This window comes from Melanerpes formicivorus, unplaced genomic scaffold (assembly GCF_026170545.1).
Source record: "Melanerpes formicivorus ecotype bairdi unplaced genomic scaffold, bMelFor1.0.p_v2 SCAF_10, whole genome shotgun sequence".
NCBI lineage: Eukaryota > Metazoa > Chordata > Aves > Piciformes > Picidae > Melanerpes > Melanerpes formicivorus.
In genome coordinates, this window is record NW_027142362.1 from 21949936 (window position 1) to 21973586 (window position 23651).

Genomic DNA, 23651 nt, shown 5'->3' on the forward strand with positions numbered 1-23651 from the left:
TCTCCCTGCCCCAAGCCCTGAGTGCTGTGTCCAGCCCCTCTGCCCCATCAAAGCCAGCATTCGACCCATCTTGGGGGGGCAGGGAGCCCTGAAGGTCAGCCCTTTGTAAAGGAACACATCCTAGCAGCCTTCAGCCCCTGCCCTGGGGGGAGGAGGGTGGTGGTGAAGGTGTCTGTGCATCAGGAGAACTATGGGGGTGCACCAGGGGTGGCACCAACCCCCCAGCACTCCTCTGCCTGCTGCTGGGGTGCTGCACCCCAGGGCTGATTGAGAGGAACCCCACCCAAGACACACTGCCACAGGCTTGATGAGGAACAGAGGGAAGCTGGGACCCCTCCAGCCAGGAACGAGCTTCACCTGGGGGCTGCTAATGAGTTTGGATGTTAACTGGGAGCAGCTGGAATGGACCCACAGCCTCCTGGGAAATGAGATAAAAGGGCAGGGCTGGGCTGGGGCTTGGTGTCCTCTCCTCCTTGTGTGCTGCCAGGTAAGGAGTGCTGGTGGGATGGGAGGGTTTGCTGTTCTTGCTGGGGTCATCTGAGGTAAGCTGGGCCTTTTGGGCAGGGGCTGAGGTAATGGCTGAGTCCCAAGCCTGCCTTGCACCAGGAGCCTACCTGGGTACTCCTCTGAGAGGTACTGAGGCTTGGCACAGTTTTTTTCTGAGCTTTGCAGGAGACCTACAGAGGTGCTGTGACTTGGGAGCCTCCTGGCCTTGGTGGAGGTGATGCTCTGGGGAGGGGTCAGGCACTGTCCCTGGGGTGAGACAGGAAGGGGAAGCTTGGAGGTAGCCAGTCTGAGGTTGGTGATGTCTCTTTCTGGGGCCCAGCCTGAAGCTCCTGTTGTCCCTCTTCACAGTTAGGTTCCCCCTATGGCTCCTCCCAGGCAGAGCCGAGGACTAGGACCACCAAACCCCACAGATGATGTTGCCCTACAGCCAGCAGCCCTCCATGGCCAGAGGGAAGAGACTGTGGCTGTGACCCTGTGCCTTGCTGCCCCTGTGGCCACCACTGCCAGCAGGTGGTGGTGCAAAGCCTTTCTGGTGCTGGCCATCTGCCTGTCTGCCACTGCTTTCCTGCTGGGCCCTCTGGCTGCACTGCCCCAGGCCCCCCTGGACTCTCCAGCTCCTTTCCATGCTTGGCTAGGCTCAGCAGCCTCCCAGCCAGGGGCAGGGGATGGTCTGGTGGCAACACAGGAGAAGGTGCCCAGGGAACCAGCTGTGGAGCAGCGTGGGACAGGGCATGGTCTGCTGGCAACACAGGAGAAGGTGCCCAGGGAGCCAGCTGTACAGCAGCATGGGAAAGTGCTGACAGGTGCTGTGGATGTCCCAGGCTCCTTGCCAAGGGGAGAAGATGTGACTCATGGCACAGATGTGGAGGGATGGAGCCTGGGGACGCTGACTGCAAGTTCTGCCTCTCCCTTGCCAGCTTGGACCTCACCACTGCAGCATCCTGGTTCTGGGCATGGGGAAGGGCTCAGGATGGGCACAGCAGGGGCTGTGACAGAGTGGCTTGGCACAGAGGTGTCTGCTACCTCAGCTAGGCTCCTCCAGACCATGGGTGGCCCCAGTTCTGACTCCCAGCATCCCCTTGCTCTGGGAACCCTCCATAGTACAGGACCAGGCTCAGATGATGCCACATGGGTGCCAGCAGTGACCTCAGCCCATGGCCCTGGGCAGCCAGTGGGCACAGCAGAGCCCCACAGCGCAGGGACTCATGTCCCAGCACGTGAAGGGACACTGGCAGGAACTCTCTCCCAGAGCCCCAGTACAATGGATCAACCCAGAGGTGACCAGATGCTGTCCCCTGGGTTGTTTCCAGACCATCAGATTGTGCCCAGCAGAGCAGGTCTCAGCTCAGCTGTGAGCTCAGAGCCTCCTGCTGTAGTCACAGCCAGGGATGAACCTTCATGGAGCAGAGCTGTGACAGCAGCACAGGCTGCCAGCAGTGTGCCAGCACCTCATCAAGCCACAGCCACTGACTTCTCTGATGCCCAGCATGGAGCTCCAGTTGCCAGAGCCACAAAGAGGAGCCCCAACGAGCAGAAAAAGGAGGTGAGACCAAACCCTGCTCTGCCTGACCTTGGTAGACGTGAGGACCACACTGCTGCTCCTCACCTGGTACCCCTTCCAGGGTTGCCTTCAGCTCTGCCAAAAGAAGGGACATCCAGCTCTACCAAAATGCATCCTGGCACTGACTGGGTACCATCTAATGTCACACTTGAGATGCCTTGGGACACACAGCCTGCTGGCACCTTCCTGCATGGTGAAGCTGCTCTGCTGGGGAATGCAGTCTCGGCCAAGGTCTCAGGAAATGAGTCTGGGCTTCTGGCCACTGTCTTGGCATCACCTTCTAGTACTGTGGTGGCTCATGATGTCACCCCTCCACCAGTCCTGGCTCCCATCCCTCCTCCAGTAGTGGCTGGGGGCCCTGCTGTCACCTCAGGGGTAACAAGAGAGTCTTCTCCCTCTGCACAGCAGACTCTGCCAACATCTACTGAAGCCCACCGTGCCCCTGCTTGGACCAGAGTCCTTGGCACAGCAAGTCCAACGGGGGCGAGCTTGGCAGCCCCTGATGCCATCCCAGAGCCTGGAGTGACCCAAGTTCCCTGTGAGGATGGAGCTGGTGTGGTGGCTTCTCAAGAAGACCCAAGGAGCTGCTCCTCTCAAAGAGCTGGAGGTGTGACACATGGCTTCCCCTTGGGGTCACCTACCCAGAGGCCACTTCTGCATCAAGGTCCCTTCCTGACAGCATCTGAGTGTGGGCCTGCTGCAGGGCAAGACCAGGCCACAAAGGAGGCAGAGATGAGCATGCAGCCAGGAGAAGCTGGGCACAGTGAGCCCAGAACAGCATCAGCAGGACCCACTGCTGCTCCCGCAGGGCCTTCAGAGTCCACCCATGCCAGCCCAGGCTCTGTGCCTTCTCCCAGCTCCAAGAACCCTGCTCTGGAGTGCTGCTCTGAGGCTGTGCACCACACCAGCACCACAAGCTTGCCATCTCCACTCTACCTGCTGCCTTCCACTGGAGCTGTGAGTGCAGCCAGCTCCCACAGCCTGGCTGTACCAGCAGCAGTCACCCTGGATGCCCAGTCTATGGCCAGGCCCTCTGCCACCTCCCACCACCCCTCAACAGCCCCAGAACATCTCTATTCAGCTTCAGGAGAGGTCTTCACCAGAGCTGGGCTGATGACAAAGGGCAAACCTGGCTCCTCAAGGGTGAAGCCCTCTGTACACCGCCCTGCTGTGGTCCCTGCCCAGCTTCTGCCCACGCATGTGCTGCCCTTGCAGTTCAGGCTGCTGGGCATTGCTTACTCCAAAGCACTGAGCAACCCAGCCTCAGAGAGCTACAGGAAGCTGGAGGAAGATGTGAGGCTGCTGGTGAGTGCAACAGCTGCTGGGTGCAGGGGAGGGAGCTCAGAAGCTGATGCAGCAGGTCCTGCTTGGGGTGAGGAGCATGCAGGCTACATCAGCCCTGGCTTGGTCTGTCGTCTGCCTAGGCATGGTGGAGATGAGTAAATCACTGGCACTGCTCTGTCAGAGAGGGACTGGGATGTCTGTTTTGAGGTTGGGCTGGACTTCCTTCAGCCCTGGTAGCAATGGGGCCATTGCTCAAGGTGGTGGTAGGGGGTGGTCCTCCTGGGTGCTGTTCCTAGGCTGATGGGAGCCCTGGGTATGCTATGGCCATCCCTAGAGGCCTGGTACACCCTGGGGTACCAGCATGTCCTGCCCTGGGCAGACTGAGCTGGCTCCTCTCTGCACTACTTGCACATCTCCTGGAACATTCACATGATGGTGCTTGTAAAAGCTCTTCCCCTCACAGCTCCTCCTTTTCTTCCAGCTAAACCAAATGCTGTCCACCTATGAGACCTTCCTGCAGGCACACATCCTCGAGTTCAGGTGAGTGTGCAGCAACAGAGAGAGGAGGTTGGGTTTGACTTGGAGAGAAGGGTTTGCCCAGCAAAATGCTCCAGGCAGAGGCTGTGCTCCCTCCTCAGGGTCACCATCCTGAGGGACCCCTGGCTGAAAGTGCCAGGAGGTGTGGATAAAGCCACCTGAGAGCTCCCTTTGGGTAGGGTGCTAAGATGGGGGTGATGGGGTTCCAGGCTGCTCCCCAGGGGGAGGTGAGCTGCCTATCATCTCCTCTCCTTCCCAGGAATGGCTCAGTGGTGGTGCAAGGGGAGGCTGTGTTCCGGGGGGATGCTCCTGCCCCCACCAGCTCCCACCTCATCCGCACCATCCTCGCGGAGGTGAGCAAGGGAGGAAGCATCTTCCGCTGGCGCCTGGAGCCCCAGTCTGTCCAGTCCAATGGTAAGCCATGGAGGCCTCCCCACAGCACAGCTGTTGTCAAGTGCCCTCCCCAGACCTCTAGCTAAACTAAAGCTGCCCTGTCTGGACTTCAAGCTTTGCCTTGGTTTGAGCATCCCCTCTCCTGAGCTGTACCAAACCCTGGAGACCGCACCTGCAGCTGCTGTGGTTCAGTGCTGCTGCTAAACACTGTGGCTTCCCCTCCTTGACCTGCTTCTTCCTGGGTCCTGCAAGGTGCTACACCCCAAGCCCTTCCCACCACAAGTTACTCCTCTTCACTCAGCTGCCCTGCTGGTTTCTGCTTTTGGGATGTGGCAGAGGATGAACTCTGGGCTGTCTGGTGTCTCCCAAGGAAGGTGGAGGAACAGCATAACTATCTTCTGAACTTTTAGGCTTCAGCCTGGAGAACCTGGACCCAGAGAAGCTGTCCATCTCTCTCACTATCCCCCAGCTTGGGAGGAATAAGACAGTCACCCTGGAGAAGCTGGTTGGTGAGGTATGACAAGCCTTGGTGGCCCTTGCAAAGGATGATGCTGGGGAGAAGAGGCCCAGGCTGCCCCCTGGTGAGATAAGCTGCCCTAAGGCAGGGGCAGGCTGTGAGCTGTTGTCTCCTTTTAGGTGGTATGGTCTCTCAGTGCCTTCTATGAAGTGAGGAACTTCACTGTTGTCCAGCTCAGGTAAATCTCTTTAACCTTCACCACCTCTTGTGCACTCAGCAGCTAAGGAGCCATGCTGCAAAGATGGAGAGGTTAGGTTTAAGGATCTTGAAGGCCTTTTCTGATCTCAACAATTCTGAGAGGAGGAGCTGTGCTGCACTAGGATACCTGGGAGGGTGATGTGCAGCTGGTGGCACCCTTCCCTGGGCTTGAGTAGTCCTGAGCTGCTGAAAAGACCAGCAAAGGTGTGCTTAGTCAGCCTGGTCCCAGCTCTCCTGCCTTGCTTAGAGTCCTTCCCTCTCCTTAGAAACGTCAATGGGGAGCTGAAGATCACTGGAGACCTCTACCTTGACACTATCGTCCATGCTGATCTTGCAGAGGTTCTGCAAGCCTTGACAGCTCTTGCAGCCTGCTCTGTGGACCTGACCTCCCTCTCAGTGGAAGGTATGGACAGGAGCAGCTATGTGTGGTAGGCCTAGCTCACTGCCACTTCTGCTCCTCTAACATTCCTCTCTTGCCTCTTCAGGAGCCAAGCTTGACCTGCAGGTTTACCCAGTCTCCTTCCTCATCACCAACAGACACTTCAATGAGAACCTTCTGGATCCACTTGATCTAGAGCACCAGGAGCTCACCAGAAGCCTTGGTGAAGTGGTAGGCATGGCTGGTGGGAGGGGGCCAGGCACTGAGGAATGGAGGCTGAGGACCACTGGAGGAAGAGGAAGTGCTTCAGAGTTGTCCAAACCAGACCCTGAACTCTAATGTTGATACTTGGACAGCACTGAGGCTTTAGTGGCAGGATGTTACCTCTGATGGTGCTTCAGTGCTTTGGGCCACCCCAATGCAGCCAGGCACCTGGGGGGACTGCAGCTGCCCTGTGTCCCTGCTGTAGTGGCTGTCCCTAGCTCCATCAGGGCTGTGGAAGTTGGTGGTCTGGCTGGGTGAAACACCTCAAAGCTGAGCAAAACTTCTCTTCCAGGTGGCAAGTGTCTTGAGAAGGGACCACAAGAGCTTCCTGCAAGTGGTGATAAGAGGATTCCTGTGAGTGGGAGCAGAGGGTCTGCTGGGGCAGCAGGGAGGGACAGGGGGGATGCAGAGCCAGGGAGGCCTCACTGCAGATACCAACCAACAGGCTGTGGCTCTCAGGTGCAGAGTCCCAGCCACAGAAGGGTTTACAGCAGGTACCTGAGGTCAAGCATTTGCCTATTGCCTCAGGAGTGGCTTGCTGAACCCTCAGGGGTGCTGCTTCCATTTAGAATAAACTGGAACTGGCATTTGGGCAAGTACAGAGCCATGTGTCCCAGCTCACAGCCCAGCAGGTGGCTGCGGGACTGGCAGCTGCTAGAGCTCTCCTCTGCTCTGTCCACAGGCCTGGCTCCTTGATCTGCCATGGGGATGTGGTCTTCCAGAACCCTGCTCCAACCAGCCTACAGGTTTTGGAGGCACTTGTGCTCTCAGTTGGACCAGACAAGGCTTTGGATGGTTCAGACTTCCAGGTGGATCCATACTCTCTTGCTGTTGGAGGTGAGCTGCTTTTTGGGGTCTGGGTACACAATCTTCTGGTTGTGACTGCCTGCATGTTGAGTAAAGTAGATCCAAGACCAGCTAGATCCATATCCCTTATGCAAAGGGAGTGTGAGATGTCTTGGCTGGTGAGGTGACTAGCTTGAGATGGTTACTTTGACAGTACAGTTCTAGAAACAACCATAACCTCCCCCTCTGCCCAGCCTGGGGTCTTGGAGACGTACTGACCTGCTGCAGGGTGGTGTAGGACAGGGGAGAGAGGGTTGTCTAGGAAGGGCAGGGAGGCTGTCAAAGATGTCAGTGGTGGAAGTGGGTGGCTGGCTGCTGCCTGTGGGGGTGCAGACTTGTGTCCTACAGACTTGGCTAACTGCTGTGCTCTGTCACAGAAGACACCCTGGAGCCCCCCCAGCCCCAACCAGGCTTTCCAGACTATGGTGTGGCCATCATAGTTGTGTGTGGCCTCTGCATCATTGCTGCTCCCATTGCTATCTTGCTGGTAAGGTGACATCTGTCTGCTGAGGCAAAGAAGCCCTGCTCCCTGTGTGAGGGGAGCACAGCAGGGCACTGGGGTGGGGTCAGGCCTGGCTGCTGCAGTGTCCATGCTTTCCTCTCTAGTATCTGAGAGCCAGGAGGCTTAGTCGGTGGGACAGACCAGTCCTGTGGGACAGAAGGAATGCTGAAGTAGGGACTCAGACCATGGAAATGGAAAACAGAGGATTCTGGGCATTCTCTGAGCAGGCAAGTGGTCTTCAGTCTTTGGAACTCATTTCTGTTCCCTTGGAGCTGGAGCTTTGAGGCACAGTTGGTGTTTCTGCAGGTCACAGGTCCCTTTTGTACCTGGTAATGATCCTAGGCAATGCCAGGAGCTGGAGACCTGCATGGGAGGTGGGGACAGTGACTTCTTTCACCCACAGATACCTGAGGATGTTCAAACACATGGTCAAGACGACTCTGTCCTGTGAGAAGATAGAGCTGCTGGAGTGAGGAACTGGAGAGGAATTTTGGGGAGAGACCTGCTCAGAAGGTGCTCACTGAGCTGCATCTGTTAAGTGCTCCTGGAGGAGAAGGAATAACTTTGTGTGGTAAACTTTTAATAAACTTTCTAGACTGTCAAACCCAGCAGTGAGTGGCCTCTGCTTCTGCTCTGTGGGTGGCATTGAGCCCTCATACTTGGGAGGGCATTAATAAGCTGAGCTTGGTCTTCTCCAGCTCTTGACTAGCTCCTTGCTAGTGCTAGGAGGTGTAAAAGCCAAGGAAAGGCATTCCTTTTTGGCCTGGGCTTGCTCCACTGGGTGCTTTCCTTCAGCCCACCAGGGAGAGCACCTTACAGTGGGGCTCTTCCTGCTGTCTTCCTTCACTATATCCTCTCCAGTCATCCTCAAACAGCTTTTAGGGTGCTGGGCCCTGCTTTTGTACCCTGTAAGGCTTGATCTGGTGGTAACCCAAGGTGGTGCCAACAGGCATGTGCTGAACTCTATGGCTCCTTTCCAGAGGGTAGAGGGACTAAAACCAGCCCTTCACTCTACTTTGCAAGATAAGGAACCTACTCTGTGCTCCTGAACTTCCCCCTGCTCCTGCCTGAAAATGACTCATAGGCAGGGAGTCCCCCAGCAAGGGGAGGGGGTGCTTTCTACACCCTCAAACCTTGTAAATTGAAGCTTGGGACTGTGAAGCTGTTGCTTGTCAGCTCCAAGCTTAGGGCTGCCTGTGTAGAACTTCTAGGAGAGGAGGTGAGTCAGGTCTGAGGTCACCTACCCCCCAGCATGAGTGGAGAACAATAAGTGCAACCTGAAGGTGCACCAGCTTGGTTCTGCTGCCCTAAAGAGGTGGAAAAGAAGCCATTCTCTAGAAATCTCTTCAAGTGTGGGTTTTCCAGGTGTGATGCTTACCTGAAGGCACAGGCTCAAAGAAGCAGCTGACCAAGAGGAAATCCCAACTTGGGGGAAAAATAGCAGCAGCTTGGTGAGGAGGGAGGACTGGAAGCATGACCTAGAGGTGCCAAAACCCCACACCTATCACACTGCTCTCTAGTCTTGTGGCTTTTGACAAGCAGAGCATCTGTTTGGATACCTGTAGGCTTGTGACACACTCTGAGGCACTCTCCATGTGTGACACTCCTGCCCTGCTGTGGGGAAGAGCCAAAGGACAGAGGTAACAAAAATCAGTCTGTTCTTTTGCCTCTCAGCCAAGGGTGTGGGGTAGATCTTGCAACCTCCATCATCCCTAAAGAGGCTGAGTGAGTGTGAGTCAGCCTGGAGAATGAACTGGGATGGTGTAAAACAAAGCAGGGAAAAATCAAACCCACCTGATACATCTAGAAAAGACAGGATGAGGATGGGTAGCAAGTGCAGGTTGCTGGGGTTGAAGCATCAGGGTCTCTGGCAGCCACCACCTTGCTCCTTGATTCCCTTGAACCTTACAGCAAACCTGAGGTCCCACCAGCAGCATTGCCACTGCCTGGTTCCTGCCCCAGTCCCATGCTGAGACTAAACTAGGTTTTGGGGTGTTTGGTGGACAGATGCCACCCCCATGTTGCTCAAGATAATTAGGGGATCTGAACTCTTCAGCCAAAGCAGTGTCTATGTTTAGGGTTAAAATGTTCTCCTAAGGGGCATACTTGAACAGTTAAGGGACTTATAGTCAGTGTGTCCTGCACAGCTGAAAAAGTGTTAGTTAACAACTCCAACCTTCTCCCAACACCACCATGACCACTGAACCCTGGCCCCAAGTGCCACATCTACTTGGGTTTGAACACCTTTGTCCAGTTCTGGGCCCCTCAGTTTAAGAAGGACATTGAAACACTTGGACATGTCCAGAGAAGGGCAACAAGGCTGGGGAGAGGCCTTGAGCACAGCCCTGTGAGGAGAGGCTGAGGGAGCTGGGGTTGTTTAGCCTGGAGAAGAGGAGGGGTGACCTCATTGCCCTCTACAACTACTTGAGGGGTGGTTGTGGCCAGGAGGAGGTTGGTCTCTTCTCCCAGGCACCCAGCACCAGAACAGGAGGACACAGTCTCAAGCTGTGCCAGGGGAGGTTTAGAGTCGAGGTGAGGAGAAAGTTCTTCACCGAGCGAGTCGTTCGTCATTGGGATGTGCTGCCCAGGGAGGTGGTGGAGTCACCATCCCTGGAGGTGTTCAAGAGGGGATTGGATGTGGCACTTGGTGCCATGGTCTAGTCATAGGGTCTGTGTTGATAGGTTGCACTCTGATCCTCGAGGTCCATTCTAACCTAAGTGATACTGTGTGATACCTTCAGGGATGGTGACTCCACCACCTCCCTGGGCAGCCTGTTCCAATGCCTGACCAGTCCTGCAGGAAAGAAGTTCTTCCTAATCTCCACCCTAAACCTCCCCTGGTGCAGCTTGAAGTCATTCCCTCTTGTCCTGTTGTTATTACTTAGAAGAGACCAACACTTGGCCTCACTCCAGCTCTTCCTTCCAGGTGGTTGTAGAGAGCAATGAGGTCTCCCCTCAGCCTAAACAACCCCAGCTCCCTCAGCTGCTTCTCCCCAGCCCCTGTTAAAAGAGGGATATGGAGGTGCTGGAAGGTGTCCAGAGAAGGGCCACAAGGATGATCAGAGGGCTGGAGCACCTCTCCTATGAAGACAGACTGAAGGAGTTGGGGCTGTTCACTCTGGAGAGGAGAAGGCTCCGAGGTGACCTCATTGTGGCCTTCCAGGATCTGAAGGGGGCTACAGGAAGGCTGGGGAGGGACTGCTCAGGATCTCAGGGAGTGGTAGGACTAGGGGGAATGGAATGAAGGTGGAGGTGGGGAGATTGAGGCTGGAGGTGAGGAGGAAGTTCTTCCCCATGAGAGTGATGAAGCCCTGGAAGGGGTTGTCCAGGGAGGTGGTTGAGGCCCTGACCCTGGAGGTGTTTAAGGCCAGGCTGGCTGAGGCTCTGGCCAGGCTGATCTAGTGTGGGGTGTCCCTGCCCATGGCAGTGGGGTTGGAACTGGATGATCCTTGTGCTCCCTTCCAACCCTGACTGATACTATGATACTATTCTGGGCTTGAAAATACTGTCTTAGACTAAGCTAGTCTCATTGCCTGAAATAAACCTTTGGCAAGGGTTTTGTAGTGCTGTTGAGAAATGTTAACATGGGGAATGTTTTGTAATCTAAACACTCAATCATGACTGTGAAACCAGAACACTTAGTTATGATTTATGCACTTAGCTTTGAAGTACTTGGTATGTACTGGGACCTCTATGTAGCAATAATCTATGATAGGGAAACTTCTAATGCCAGATAAGGAATTGTGCTTAGAAAGGAGAATCTCAGGAATTTCTTGTGCTCCTCTGGACTGTGTTTTGAGGACACCTATCCAATCATCTTAAAGGTTACTGCTGAGAATGAGAACTTTTAGGATAAGGAGTTGTATCCAAAACTGCATAAATGCTGCTTAAAATGGGTGGTTCAGTGGAGTAGTGCTTTGGACACTAGTTCCCCTGTTCCCTGGTGCCACAATAAAGCACCTTTGCCTTATCCTGTGTGTTTGGTGTGATCTACTTACAGTGCTAGAAGGAGGGGCAGTGGCTTTGAGCTGGAAGAGGAGATGAGGAAAAAATTCTTGAGAGAGGGTGGGGAGACAGTGGAAGAGGTTGCCTGGGGAGCTGTTAGATGTGCCCCTTTCCCAGAGGTGTTCAAGGCTGAGGCCTTGAGCAGCCTGGGCTTGTGGGAAGTGTCTTCCACTCTAGCAGGTGTGTGGGAAGTAGATGTTCTTTAAAGGTCCAGGAAAGAGCTACAAAATTGAGTTAGGGATTAGAACATCTGCCTTGTGAAGAAAAGCTTTTTAGCCAAGAGAAGAGTGATGAGGATCTTATCAATACTTATAAATACTTCAAGGATGGGACCAGTCGTCTTTTATTTTTCCTTTTTTAGCACCAGGACAATCACAGGATATTAAGAGTTGGAAGGGACCTCCAACCCCCCCTGCTGGAGCATCTAACAGAGATTGGACAGGAATTTACAGACTGAAGGAGTTGGGGTTGTTCAGTCTGGAGAAGAGAAGGCTCTGAGGTGACCTCATTGTGGCCTTCCAGGATCTGAAGGGGGCCTACAGGAAGGCTGGGGAAGGACTGCTCAGGATCTCAGGTAGTGATAGGACTAGGGGGAATGGAATGAAGCTGGAGGTGGGGAGATTCAGGCTGGAGGTGAGGAGGAAGTTCTTCCCCATGAGAGTGGTGAAGCCTTGGAATGGGTTGTCCAGGGAGGTGGTCGAGGCCCTGTCCCTGGAGGTGTTGAAGGCCAGGCTGGCTGAGGCTGTGGCCAGGCTGCTCTAGTGTGGGGTGTCCCTGCCCATGGCAGGGGCGTTGGAACTGGATGATCCTTGTGGTCCCTTCCAACCCTGACTGATACTATGAAAGACTGAAGCAGAAAAGGCATTCAACACCTCTGTCTTCTCTGCATCCTCAGTTATCAGACTTGGACATAAGTTGAGAGTGGTGAAACCCTGGCACAGGCTCCCCCCAGAGGTGGTGGAATCTCCTCTGGAATCAGTCCACACCCTCCTGGAAGCGGTCGTGCTGAACACGCTCTGACAGGGTGCTGTACTAGATTGTCTGCAGAGGTCCCCTCTACCATTCTGTGATTCGGTAATTGTTATTTTTGGCTTATTGTATACCGGAGCCCTGGGGCTACTCTGTGGCCCTTCACGCTGGGCGCTGCCCCTGTGGCCCGCGGCTAGGCGCCGCACGAACCTCCGCGACCCTGCCGGGCACAGGCACCCTCGCCCTGCCACCCCCTGCCCGCCCGGCCGCCTGCAGGTGCCGCTGCAGCGCCGGAGGCAGAGCCGAGCTTGGGCCTACTATGTGTGCTCCGTGTGGATCCTGGCTCCGCCAATCACAGGCCGGCTCGCCCCGCCCGGCCCAATCCAACCACCCTCCCCATCTCCGTCCCACCCAATCAGGGCCAGAATCCTCAGTCCGCCGCTTCCGCGCCCGGCTTCTGCCGCTGGTCGCACTCGGGCCACGCTCCCGTGGCTCCGCCGGCAGCTCTCCGAAGGCGGTGAGACAAGGAGGGATGGAGCTTCCCTGCGCCTTCGGCCGAGCCGCGCTCTCACAGCGCCGGCGGCGGAATGGGGGCCTGCGGAGAAGGGGAGCTTGGCCGGGCGGAGCGGGCCCGGACAGGGACGAGCCTGCGAAGCCGAACGGGGCTAAACGGAGATAAGCGGAGCGCGGCCGCGGACAGGGGATTAGCGGGGCTGTTGGAGCCTCGACCCTGCCCGGCAGAAGGTAGGCGCGGGTAGGAACTCGGCGTCAGCGAGAACTCATCCCCGGGGCGGAGCTTCCTGGATAGGCCCTGCCCAGCCCCGCCCCTTGCCACTCCCACAGGCGCGCGGCCCGGCCCCTTCCCGCCTTTTCACTTCCCCGGTCCTAGAGCGTCCCTAAACCCAGCCGCCTCCCCCTGGGAGGAATGGGACAGCCGGTACAGTAGTAAACACAGCGGCTCCCTGTGCTGGAGGTGGGACGGGCCCGGAACTGGACCGGTAAAGAGAGAACCACAACACGCGGCCAGCCCGCACCCACCGGCGCCGACGGCGGCGCGAAAATCACCAGAGGGAGCAGAGGAGCGGGGCGGGGCGCGGCGGCCCACCACTCTGGGCAGAGCAGAAGCGGCGGCTCCCAGCTCAGCCAATGAGGGGGCTTTCCTGGAAGGGAGCGAGGGGCGCGCGCGCTGCCCCGCCCCTCCATAGGACCTATTTAAGCGCGGGCGACGCTGGCGCCTGGCGCCAGTGTGGAGCACCGCGGAGGGAAGACATCGGAGGAGGGAGGTGGCGCTGCCCTGCCCGCGGAGGCGCGCTGGTGAGCCGCGGGGGAAGGGCCCTGATTTGCCCGGCCTGAGGCGCTGTCCGTGGTGTTCCGCCTCGGCTGCTCTCACAAAGCCGGCAGCTCCGGGCCTCTAGAAGGTGCTGTCCGTGTCTCCCTCGCGTTTGTTCCTCCAGCACCGAGTGGGAGCCGAGGGTCCAGGGTGTGGGATCCTGAGCGGTGCTGGAGCCGCAGGGCGGGGGGGGGAAGGGTGACTGAAGGCATCCCCTAGGCAGTGGGGCTGCAGTGTGATGATACACAAATAACGCAGGAGTTCAGTAATGGAATGAATGGCATTAAATTGCTTTTATTTTGTTGTACCATTTTGGGTTGTTTTTTTTTCATTATTATTATCGTTGTTGTTTGTTGTTTATGTTATTTATACCCTATTCACTGAGGTCAATAGGTGGCAGCAGTGATCTGCAAAGCAGCTTTCCCTGGGTTACTCTGCTGAGTGCTGCCCCACCTCCCCCCTCAGTTCCTCTACTGTTTCAAGCACTCCCTTCCTAGGGCCTTGACCTGGGGGGGTGGGTTCACTTCCCCAGCCCTATCACAGCCTTGGGGGGTTACAGGCCCTCAAATGGGGACCAAGAGCCACATCTGGGGGAGAACAACCCAGCTCAGCCCCTGTCCCCTAGACTTAGAGCTGCATTTCCAAAGCTAAGGGAGCCCTGGGGCTGAGAGTAGGTTGGGGGTTCAGGGCCTTTGGGGATGGGGAACCAGAGGCCAAGCAGCCCTTCCCACTCACAAAATGCCCCTCATGGGGACACTGAGGGACTGACTTATGACCTTGCCAACAGCTCCAGTGCTGCCAAGAGAAGCAGGAGCAGCATTCCCAGGAGGCAACAGGGAGAGGTGGAGCTGAAAAAGAGAACACAGGGCAGGAGCTGAAAGAGAGCCATGATCAAGCTGGAGAGGAGGTAAAGGTGGCAGGGCTGAAGGTGGAAAGTAAGTATGGGGGGAGAGGAGCAACACAGACATGGAGCTGACAAAAGTACTGTAGGGAAAGAGCTGAAATGCATAATGTAGGGCTGGAGGTGAAATCACTTAGAGCTGGAATAAAATCTGTAGGGCTGGAGCTGAAATCACTTAGAGCTGAAATAAAATCTGTAGGGCTGGAGCTGAAATCACTTAGAGCTGAAATAAAATAGGTAGGGCTGGAGCTGAAATCACTTAGAGCTGAAATAAAATATGTAGGGCTGGAGCTGAAATCACTTAGAGCTGAAATAAAATATGTAGGGCTGGAGCTGAAATCACCTAGAGCTGAAATAAAATATGTAGGGCTGGAGCTGAAATCACTTAGAGCTGAAATAAAATCTGTAGGGCTGGAGCTGAAATCACTTAGAGCTGAAATAAAATATGTAGGGCTGGAGCTGAAATCACTTAGAGCTGAAATAAAAAATGTAGGGCTAGAGCTGAACTCATGAAGCTCTGGAGCCCTACCACCAGCAGGGTGGCTGGAGCTGTTGCTGAGCTGAGCATCCATCATCAACAGAGCTCATGGAGCTGCGAAATAAAGACTGTATGTGGCTCCAATAAAGCTGGGGGGGGTGGGGCTGGGGTTGGAATAACCACTGGAGGGCTGGGCTGAAACACAGATCCTGAGGCTAGAGCTGAACTTATGAAGCGCTGGAGCCCAACCATCAGCAGGGCAGCTGGAGCTGTTGCTGAGCTGAGCATCCATCATCAACAGAGCTCTGTAGGGCTAGAGCTGAGCTCACGAAGCGCTGGAGCCCAACCACCAGCAGGGTGGCTGGAGCTGTTGCTGAGCTGAGCATCCATCAACAGACCTCTTGAGCTGAGAAATAAAGACTGTATGGGGCTCCAATAAAGCTGGTGGGGCCGGGTTTGGAATAACCACTGGAGGGCTGGGCTGAAACACAGATCCTGAGGCTAGAGCTGAAATAAAAGCTGTAGGGCTAGAGCTGAACTCACGAAGTGCTGGAGCCCAACCACCAGCAGGGCAGCTGGAGCTGTTGCTGAGCTGAGCATCCATCATCAACAGAGCTCTGTAGGGCTAGAGCTGAACTCACGAAGCGCTGGAGCCCAACCACCAGCAGGGCAGCTGGAGCTGTTGCTGAGCTGAGCATCCATCAACAGAGCTCATGGAGCTGCGAAATAAAGACTGTATGGAGCTCCAATAAAGCTGGTGGGGCCGGGTTTGGAATAACCACTGGAGGGCTGGGCTGAAACACAGATCCTGAGGCTAGAGCTGAAATAAAAGCTGTAGGGCTAGAGCTGAACTCACGAAGTGCTGGAGCCCAACCACCAGCAGGGCAGCTGGAGCTGTTGCTGAGCTGAGCATCCATCATCAACAGAGCTCTGTAGGGCTAGAGCTGAACTCACGAAGCGCTGGAGCCCAACCACCAACAGGGCAGCTGGAGCTGTTGCTGAGCTGAGCATCCATCAACAGAGCTCTGTAGGGCTAGAGCTGAACTCATGAAGCGCTGGAGCCCAACCACCAGCAGGGCAGCTGGAGCTGATGCTGAGCTGAGCATCCATCAACAGAGCTCATGGAGCTGCGAAATAAAGACTGTATGGGGCTCCAATACAGCTGCTGGGGCTGGGACTGGGGTTGGAATAACCACTGGAGGGCTGCGCTGAAACACAGATCCTGAGGCTAGAGCTGAAATAAAAGCTGTAGGGGTGCAGCTCGAACCGCACGGAATAGGGCCGGGCCAGGGCAGCTGCAGTGAGGGTTGCGGAGCTGGGGCTGAGCCAGGGGCTGTCCCGCCGGGCAGGTGCGGGCAGAACACGGCCCCAGCGTGGAATTCACACCCGCAGCTTCCCGGCCGGGCCCAGCCCCACAGGCCCCCCTGGGAAGGCAGGAATCGGCTCGGGGAGCCCCCGCGGACCCCGCAACCGCCGTCCTCCGACCCGTCCGGCCCTGTTGCAGCCAGGACCCCCCTTCACCCCAGGTTCCCCCTTACCCGTGCCCGGGGCGGCCACTCCAGCCTCCTGGCCAGCCTCGCCCCCAGACCCATACCCGCTGCCGAGCTCCCCTGGCGCGCTCTTCACCCCCGCCTCTTCCCGCTCCAGCCCTGGCCCGGCCCCTTCCTGCTCCCGGCCACTTCCTTCCGGCCGGCCCCGGCGTCTCCCGCTCGCCCCGGGAAGGGGAGGGCGTTCCTCGGCGGCGACATGGTGGGGCGCGGGGCGGCGGCAGGGGGGTGGGGCGCGGCGGGGCCGCTGCGGGCTCTGATCGCACCTTCTCCCCGCAGCGGTTCCGCTTCTGCGGGGACCTGGACTGCCCCGACTGGGTCCTAGCCGAGATCAGCACCCTGGCCAAAATCGTTAAGTGTTCGCGCCGCCGGCCTGCCCCTGCCCGGCCCCCTGCCCGGCCCGGGCGCGGAGCTCACCCTCCCTCTCCCCCCGCAGTCCTCGGTGAAGCTGAAGCTGATCTGCGCCCAGGTGCTGCGGGACCTGCTGGGGGAGGCCATCGAGGTGAGTGGGACCCTCCGTGGGGTCAGCAGGACGGGAGCCTTATAACGCCGTAGTTGCACAATTCGGATGTTAAGCATTATTAGTAGTAAGAAAAGGATAATGAGCGGTTCCGTCGCTAATGAGTCTCAGACGGGGCTGTCTGGTACGAGGTGTTGGTCCTGATAGCCTCACTCTGCCCTCCCGCAGTATGAGAAGATCCTGAAGCTGACCTCCGATGCCAAATTAGGTGAGTGCCCCTGCTCCAGTCCCGGCTGAGGTCAGGGAACGGGCAGCTGTGTGGCAGAGGACAGCAGACCTGAGCTTCCATCCCACCCACAGAGTCGGGGGACGTGAAGGCAACCATCGCTGTCCTCAGCTTCATCCTCTCCAGTGCAGCCAAGCACAACGTGGACAGCGAGTCCCTGTCGAGCGAGCTGCAGCAGCTGGGGCTGCCCAAAGGTGCAGGCAGACCTTCGGGGTGTCACTGCAGGCCAGACCTGCTGGGCTGTGCCAGGGCTGAGCTGGCAGCCCCCGGTGCTGCTGCTGTCATGCTCAGATCTAGCACAGGGTGGCAGCCGTGGTATTCTCTACCACCTCCCCTCCCTGGGGCTTTACCAGGGTTTGGCTGGGACAGGGACAGTGTGAGCTTGTTTCTTGTCTCTCTCCCTGGGTAGAGCACGCCAGTGGGTTGTGTCGGTCCTACGAGGAGAAGCAGAGCTCCCTCCAGGACAGGCTGAAGGCCTGCAGCCTGCGATGTGAGTGAGGCAGCATGGGGAGGCTGGGGGGAGTCAGGGCTGGTCACTGCTCAGTGCCAGGGGACTGACTCTGCCTGTCTGCCCCCCGCAGTGAGCCGGCTGGGCTCGGTGTGCTGGCGGGTGGATTACACCCTCAGCTCCAGTGAGCTGCGGGAGGTCAACGAGCCCCTCGTGCACCTGACCTTCAACGTGCAGAGCGGGGAGCGCGGCAGCCCGGCAGCGGTCCCCGTCACCCTCTCGGCCGACAAGTTCCGTGTCCTGCTGGCAGGTGAGGCCAGAGGAGAGGCCCTGGCCCTGTGGGATGCTGGGGGTGTATGTGTGTGCGCTGCCGCAGCTCCCCTCCCGTCTCATCCCTCTCTCAGAGCTGAAGCAAGCCCAGACCCTCATGAACACCCTCCTCTGAGGAGCCAGGATGATGGTGGGAGGCACCGACGTGGGATGGCAGGGCAGAACCAGGCCCTGGTGGGGAGGCAGAAGGCAGGGGCGGCTCCCCTCGCCCGCGGTGAGGCTGCCCCGCGGTGGAAAGCTCTAATAAAGGCAACGCTGTGCGGGCAGAGTTGTGTCCCGCTCGTTTCTCCCCGCAGTGGAGCTGCGGCGGGGCTGTCGCCATGGCAACGCGGCGGGACTACAGCTCCCGGCGTGCACCGCGCTGGTCTCGCAGCCAATGGGGGGCGGGAGGCGGGAAGGGGGGGGTGGGGGGCGGGAAGGGAGGGGCGGGAGGCGGGGAGGCGGGAAGGCGGGGTCGGGGGGCGGGAGGCGGGAAGCGGGGGGCTGGGCTGGGCTGTGCCTTGCCGCTGCCTCTGCCGGTGCCGCGGCGGCGCGGTCGCAGCGATGCCCGAGTGCCCGGAGCTGCACCTGGCCGGGCGGTACATCAACGAGGCGTGCGCTGGGCTGGTGTTCTCGGGTGCCATAGAGCGCTCGGCGGTGGGCAGGGGCCCGGAGGTGCCCTGCAGCCAGGCCTATGGCGTCAGCGCCACCTCCCGGGGCAAGGAGCTGCGGCTGACGCTGACCCCGCTGGGCGCCGGCGAGCCTCTGCACCTCGTCTTCCGCTTCGGCATGTCGGGGTCGTTCCGGCTGTGCCCCGCCGCCGCGCTTCCCCGCCATGCCCACCTCCGCTTCCTCACCGGCGAGCGCCCGCCCCGCGCCCTCTGCTTCGTCGATCCCCGCCGCTTCGGGTCGTGGCGGCTGGGTGCCGCCTGGCAGCCGGGCCGCGGGCCCTGCGTGCTCACCGAGTACCAGGCCTTCAGGTGAGCGTCCCGGCGCCCTGCCCGCCGCCGGGAGGGCTCCCCCCCCGGCTTTGCCTCGGCCGCTTTCGCTGCACGGCGGTGACATGCCCCTCAGCGCCCCGTGTGCTGCTGCAGGGAGAATGTGCTGAAGAACCTGGAGGACAAGGCTTTTGACAAGCCCATCTGCGAGGCCCTCTTAAACCAGAAGTTTTTCAATGGAATCGGGAATTACCTCCGTGCTGAGATCCTCTACAGGTAAAGGTGGGGGTTGAGCACCTGCCCACCGCCCGTGGAGGTTTGGTCCTCGCAGTCTGACAGCTCACAGACAGGGGCAAGAGCCGGAGCTGAGAGCTCAGGCTTGTGTGTAACAGACGGACTCTCTCAGGTTGCAGATCCCTCCCTTTGAAAAGGCTCGGACCGTGCTGGAGGCCCTGAAGGAGCAGGAGCAGGAGAGGAGGAAGAAGGTGGGGAACAAGTGGTGCTTTTGCAGGCTCAGGAAGGGGCAGCTTTCCAGCCAGGGGCCATGGCAGGGACAGCCTGGGACAGCTTGGAGCCTCCTGCCTTCCGTGCAGGGAGCTGGGCAGAGCTGAGCAGCATTCCTGAATCAGTTTGCTTCCAGCCTTCAGGCTGGACTCAGCCAGCTGCCCAGCTCTGGCTGTGCTTTGGGCTTAGCTGGGTGTGAAGCTCTGGTTCTGCTCTGCTGTTCTGGGCTTCTTCCAGCCCAGGGCTCGGGGCCTGTGCAGTTTGTGTGGTGCCTCGCTCTGCTCAGGCAGAACACCACCACCAAGCCTTTGCAGAGCTCACAGCCTCTCTTCACACTGCTGCCGGCAGGTGTTCGCTGCTCTGAGCCCTTCCCACCCCCGGGGCAGGCATTTTCCCTTCACAGCCACGCTGCTTGCTGCCTGGGCTCCTTCTCCTCAAGCATTTTCCTGTCCTTTGTCAGGAGCACCGCTGCCTGGGCACGTCTGGAGCAGGGCACAGCAGGTCTGGGGCCTCAGGCGTGCAGCGGTCGTTCGCACGTGGCCAGGCTGATGAGCTGTGACAGCTCCCTGGGCACAGGCCGGCCTGCCGGCTGCACCCAGCTTCTGCCGGCAGGACATCCCCTGCTCTATGCGGGGCAGGTGAAGAGGAAGGGGTGAAGGAAACAAAGCACCCTGGGAGCTGAAAAAAACTCCCTGGGGAAGGCTGTGGTAGAGCCCAGAGCCCATCTGGTGGCCTCGAGGGAGAGGCTGTGGCTGAAAACAAAACCTGCAGCCTCGGGGCTGCAAAGAGCCCTGCAAAGAGGGTTACAAAGTGTTGCTGCCCTCACAGCCTCGCACCATGTCATGTCTTTGTAGCTGTGGGGAATGGGCAAATGTATCGTTGGAAGCCTACAAAGAGCTGATCTCAGGCCTGGCACCCGGTGGGGAGGGGTGGCAGCTGAGCCTCAGGAGGGAGCTTTCTGGGAGGAGAGCCTGTTGGGGCTGGGGTGGCTGGCAGGTGATCTCCCTGCCCTTCTCCACTGCTGCAGAATTCTTCCCTGACGCTGAGCAAGAAGCTGAAGCTGATGAGGGAGAACCCAGATCTCCTGGAGCTGTGCCACACAGTGCCCATGGAGGTCGTTGCAGCAGGTGAGGTGGCAGGACTGGGAGGGCTGAGGCTGGCTGGGGAGGCCTGGGCTTTGCATTCCCAGCAGCAGGGTTTGCCTCCTCTCTACTTCTGCTCTCTCCCTCCCCAGAGAAGAACCTCCTGGACCCAGATGACTCCACTAACTACGCAGCCTTCAAGAGCTGGCTGCAGTGCTACCTGGTGCCTGGCATGAGCTGCCTGCAGGACCACAACGGCAGGACCGTGTGGTTCCAGGTAGGGCTCTGGGCTCACTGAGGCTGACTGGCCCCCAGCTGCTCCTTCAGGGTGACACCAGCCCAGTTCCTGCTTCCCAAGACCCCCCCAGCATTACACTGCGTTGTTGGAGGGCTCTCTGCCCCCCAGGCCGCAGGGACCACTGGACATGGAGGTGACAAGGGCCTTCTGCAGGGTGGCCAACTGGCCAAGCCATGGTGGGCAGTCTGGAGCAGAGGGGCTGGTGGGCTGGCAGCCCTGCTTCTCCCTCCTGAGTCCCATGGTGAGCCATGCAGAAGGAGCAGGGGCTGGCAGGAGAGCCCCTGAGGCACAGTGCAGGCAGAGTGAGCCCAGTGCCCCCTGGCTTCCCAGGAAATGTGGCCATTTCCCTAGGGCTGCCTCAGCTGTGGGGTGGAGAAGGGGCATGGATTCTGCTGCCACTGCCTGCAGAATGACTCTGCCCTGGCCAACACTTTGTCCCCTTCCTTGCAGGGAGAGCCTGGGCCCATGGCTCCCAAAGGTGAGTGTCTGCTCTCCTCCCTGCAGCATCTGCTCTAGCTCTGGGAGGGCTGGAGCCTGGGGAGCTCCCTGCTTTTTGGGGGCAAAGGCAGGAGCAAAGCTGCCCTCCCCTGGAGCGCTGAGGGGTCTGTGATGGCTGGTGGCAGTGGGGGACAGAGCCCACTGTGCCCAAGGCACAGCTGCCTGCCTGGGCACACCTGCTGTGCCTTACAGGGGGGTTTCCAGGCCAGCAACTGCAACCCTTCCTTGCCAGCAAGGCTGGGAACCTGAACTGAGCAATCTTCTGGCAGGGAAAGGAACCTCCCCTCTCTTGAGGGGAAGGAGCCACCTCAAGCCATTCATCAGCCCAGGGAGGTGGTGGAGTCCCCATGCCTGGAGGTGTTCAAGAGGGGATTGGATGTGGCACTTGGAACCGTGGTTTAGTAGTCAGGAGGTGTTGGGTGACAGGTTGGACTTGATGATCTTTGAGGTCTCTTCCAACCTTATTGATTCTATGATTCAGTGACAATTCCTGCCTCATTGTCCCTGAAAGTGCTGCAGGCTCCAGGTGCAGGTGCTCTGTCCCATCTCCTCCTCCCCCCACCTAACCTGGGCTCTGTCCCATCTCCTCCTCCCCCCACCTAACCTGGGCTCTGTCCCATCTCCTCCTCCCCCCACCTAACCTGGGCTCTGTCCCATCTCCTCCTCCCCCCACCTAACCTGGGCTCTGTCCCATCTCCTCCCCCCACCTAACCTGGGCTCTGTCCCATCTCCTCCCCCCACCTAACCTGGGCTCTGTCCCATCTCCTCCTCCCCCCACCTAACCTGGGCTCTGTCCCATCTCCTCCCCCCACCTAACCTGGGCTCCTCTCCTCCCACAGGGCGGAAGCCTCACAAGAAGCGTGCTCAGCTGGAGGCAGATCCCCAGGCCCTGACCCCCAAGGTAAGAAGCTTTGTGGTTGTGGCTCCTGTCCTGTTCCCCATGCCTTGGCTCAGAGCAAGTCACAGTGGGGCTCCTACCTGGAGTTTCTCATCATCTGGCAGTCCAAGCAGACTGCTGCTGCTAAACTCCCAACTCTGATGTCCACCAAGGTCACCAGGCGCACCTCAAAAGGGAGGCCCAGGGCTGCAGCAAAGCCCCCAAAGGCAGCCAAGAAGGAGGAGAAGAAGAAGGAGCAGGTGGAGAAGAAGAAGGAGCAGGAGGAAGAGGAGAAGGAGCAGGAGGAAGAGGAGAAGGAGCAGGAGGAAGAGGAGAAGGTGGAGAGGAAGAAGGTGGAGAGGAAGAAGAAAAAGAAGGAGGTGGAGAAGGTGGAGAAGAAGAAGAAGGAGGTGGAGAAGGTGGAGAAGAAGAAGAAGGAGGTGGAGAAGGAGGAGAAGGAGAAGGAAGAGGAGGCTGATGGGCTGAAGAAGGGAAGGGGAAGGAGGAAAGCAGCTGCTGTTGTGGCCTTGTCTGAGCCTCAGGCCAAAAGGAGGCTCCGGGCATCCACACGCAGGGGCAGAGGTGAGGCTGGCAGCCCCCAGGGCTTCCACACACACAGGGCAGAGGGGAGGCTGGCAGCCCCCAGGGCTTCCACACACACAGGGCAGAGGGGAGGCTGGCAGCCCCCAGGGCTTCCACACACACAGGGCAGAGGGGAGGCTGGCAGCCCCCAGGGCTTCCACACACACAGGGCAGAGGGGAGGCTGGCAGCCCCCAGGGCTTGCAAATGCACAGGCAGGGGCTGTGGGAGCACTCCCCTGTGCCAAGAGAACTGCAGTGGTGCCAGGAGGCAGGAGAGGGCAGAACCAGGCACCCTCTGACTTACCCTTTCCCTCTCCGTCTTCCAGGTGCAGCTCCTGCCATCTGAGTGCTGAGCACCCAGGGTGACAGCTCAGGAGGTGCTCAAGAGGGCCTGGGGTGATTTGGGGCCGCTCCATGCCTGGTGCTTCACCCTGCAGCGTGGGCAGAAGCTGTGCTTGGTGATGGGGCTGATCTATCCAGCATCCTCCTGCTCTCCCCAGGCATCTGAGAGAGACAAAGGCCACACATTGTGCTGGACTCTGACCCTTCCCTCTGCCTGGAAGTGGGATGCCCTCTTCCTTCCCCTCTCTGCTTCGCTGCCTGGCTCAGTTTTTAGTTGGCTAATAAAGTATTTTGTGTAGAAACCACTGCACTCCTGCTTCTGTGCTAAGGACAACCCTTTTGTGCCCACTCTCATCCCCACATGGGCTGGAGCAGGCTTCCCCTCCACTTCCACCCCCCCCAAAAAACAAAGGTGAGCTTTGTCTGCCCAGCCCCAGGAGCCAGATCCTGCTGAGGAGGATCAGCAGCTACAACAGTCCCTGGGAGGAGGCAGATCACAGAATGATAGGGGTTGGAAGGGACCTCTAGAGATCTTCCAGGCCAAGCCCCCTGCCACAGCAGGATCACCTCAGGCAGATCACACAGGAACAGCTTCAGGAGGGTTTTGCATGGCTCCACAGATGGAGACTCCACCACCTCTCTGGGCAGCCTGTTCCAGGGCTCTGTCATCCTCCTCATGTTTAGAAGGAACTTCCCTGTGTTCAAGTCTGTGCCCACTGCCCCTTGTCCTGTCACTGGGCACCACTGGGAATCAAAAATGATCACTGCAGATAGGTGGAAATAAAGAAGCAAGCAGCTGGAGCTTGTTC

General features: G+C 58.4%; 3 protein-coding genes across 5 annotated transcripts; all 3 read left to right on the forward strand.

The window, feature by feature from the left end:
- Window positions 1-894: 894 nt before the first annotated feature.
- LOC137444076 (nascent polypeptide-associated complex subunit alpha, muscle-specific form-like) lies at window positions 895-7584 on the forward strand. Of its 2 annotated transcripts, none has more exons than XM_068144386.1 (12): window positions 895-3373; window positions 3834-3892; window positions 4149-4303; window positions 4693-4796; window positions 4919-4977; window positions 5264-5400; window positions 5483-5607; window positions 5933-5994; window positions 6323-6477; window positions 6864-6973; window positions 7093-7215; window positions 7392-7584. In XM_068144386.1, exons 1-12 carry the CDS (start codon window positions 1478-1480, stop codon window positions 7437-7439), a joined length of 3033 nt encoding a protein of 1010 aa, XP_068000487.1. In that variant the 5' UTR covers window positions 895-1477; the 3' UTR covers window positions 7440-7584. The 2 variants fall into 2 exon arrangements, with proteins under 2 accessions (XP_068000487.1, XP_068000488.1); XM_068144387.1 differs by having other exon boundaries at window positions 6867-6973.
- Window positions 7585-16349: 8765 nt separating this feature from the next.
- On the forward strand, window positions 16350-18008 carry COMMD4 (COMM domain containing 4). The gene is made up of 8 exons (XM_068144388.1): window positions 16350-16420; window positions 16498-16569; window positions 16655-16720; window positions 16907-16946; window positions 17039-17158; window positions 17374-17454; window positions 17546-17722; window positions 17817-18008. The coding sequence occupies exons 1-8, from the start codon at window positions 16418-16420 to the stop codon at window positions 17855-17857; spliced, it is 600 nt and encodes a 199-aa protein (XP_068000489.1). The 5' UTR covers window positions 16350-16417; the 3' UTR covers window positions 17858-18008.
- A 213-nt stretch (window positions 18009-18221) lies between these two features.
- On the forward strand, window positions 18222-23624 carry NEIL1 (nei like DNA glycosylase 1). 2 transcript variants are annotated; one of them, XM_068144246.1, is made up of 10 exons: window positions 18222-18701; window positions 18816-18935; window positions 19066-19144; window positions 20191-20290; window positions 20398-20522; window positions 20994-21021; window positions 21881-21942; window positions 22092-22298; window positions 22329-22500; window positions 22827-23624. In XM_068144246.1, exons 1-10 carry the CDS (start codon window positions 18286-18288, stop codon window positions 22844-22846), a joined length of 1329 nt encoding a protein of 442 aa, XP_068000347.1. In that variant the 5' UTR covers window positions 18222-18285; the 3' UTR covers window positions 22847-23624. The 2 variants fall into 2 exon arrangements, with proteins under 2 accessions (XP_068000347.1, XP_068000346.1); XM_068144245.1 differs by having other exon boundaries at window positions 22092-22500.
- Window positions 23625-23651: the final 27 nt, after the last annotated feature.

Coding starts and splice junctions, on each gene's coding strand:
- LOC137444076 (XM_068144386.1), top strand. CDS start 1,478: ATGGGCACAGCAGGGGCTGTGACAGAGTGGCTTGGCACAGAGGTGTCT. Junction 3,893..4,148: donor GCACACATCCTCGAGTTCAG/GTGAGTGTGCAG, acceptor TCTCCTTCCCAG/GAATGGCTCAGTGGTGGTGC. Junction 5,608..5,932: donor CCAGAAGCCTTGGTGAAGTG/GTAGGCATGGCT, acceptor CTTCTCTTCCAG/GTGGCAAGTGTCTTGAGAAG.
- COMMD4 (XM_068144388.1), top strand. Junction 17,455..17,545: donor GAAGGCCTGCAGCCTGCGAT/GTGAGTGAGGCA, acceptor TGCCCCCCGCAG/TGAGCCGGCTGGGCTCGGTG. Junction 17,723..17,816: donor GTTCCGTGTCCTGCTGGCAG/GTGAGGCCAGAG, acceptor TCCCTCTCTCAG/AGCTGAAGCAAGCCCAGACC.
- NEIL1 (XM_068144245.1), top strand. CDS start 18,286: ATGCCCGAGTGCCCGGAGCTGCACCTGGCCGGGCGGTACATCAACGAG. Junction 18,702..18,815: donor ACCGAGTACCAGGCCTTCAG/GTGAGCGTCCCG, acceptor GTGCTGCTGCAG/GGAGAATGTGCTGAAGAACC. Junction 21,022..21,880: donor TGGGCCCATGGCTCCCAAAG/GTGAGTGTCTGC, acceptor CTCCTCCCACAG/GGCGGAAGCCTCACAAGAAG.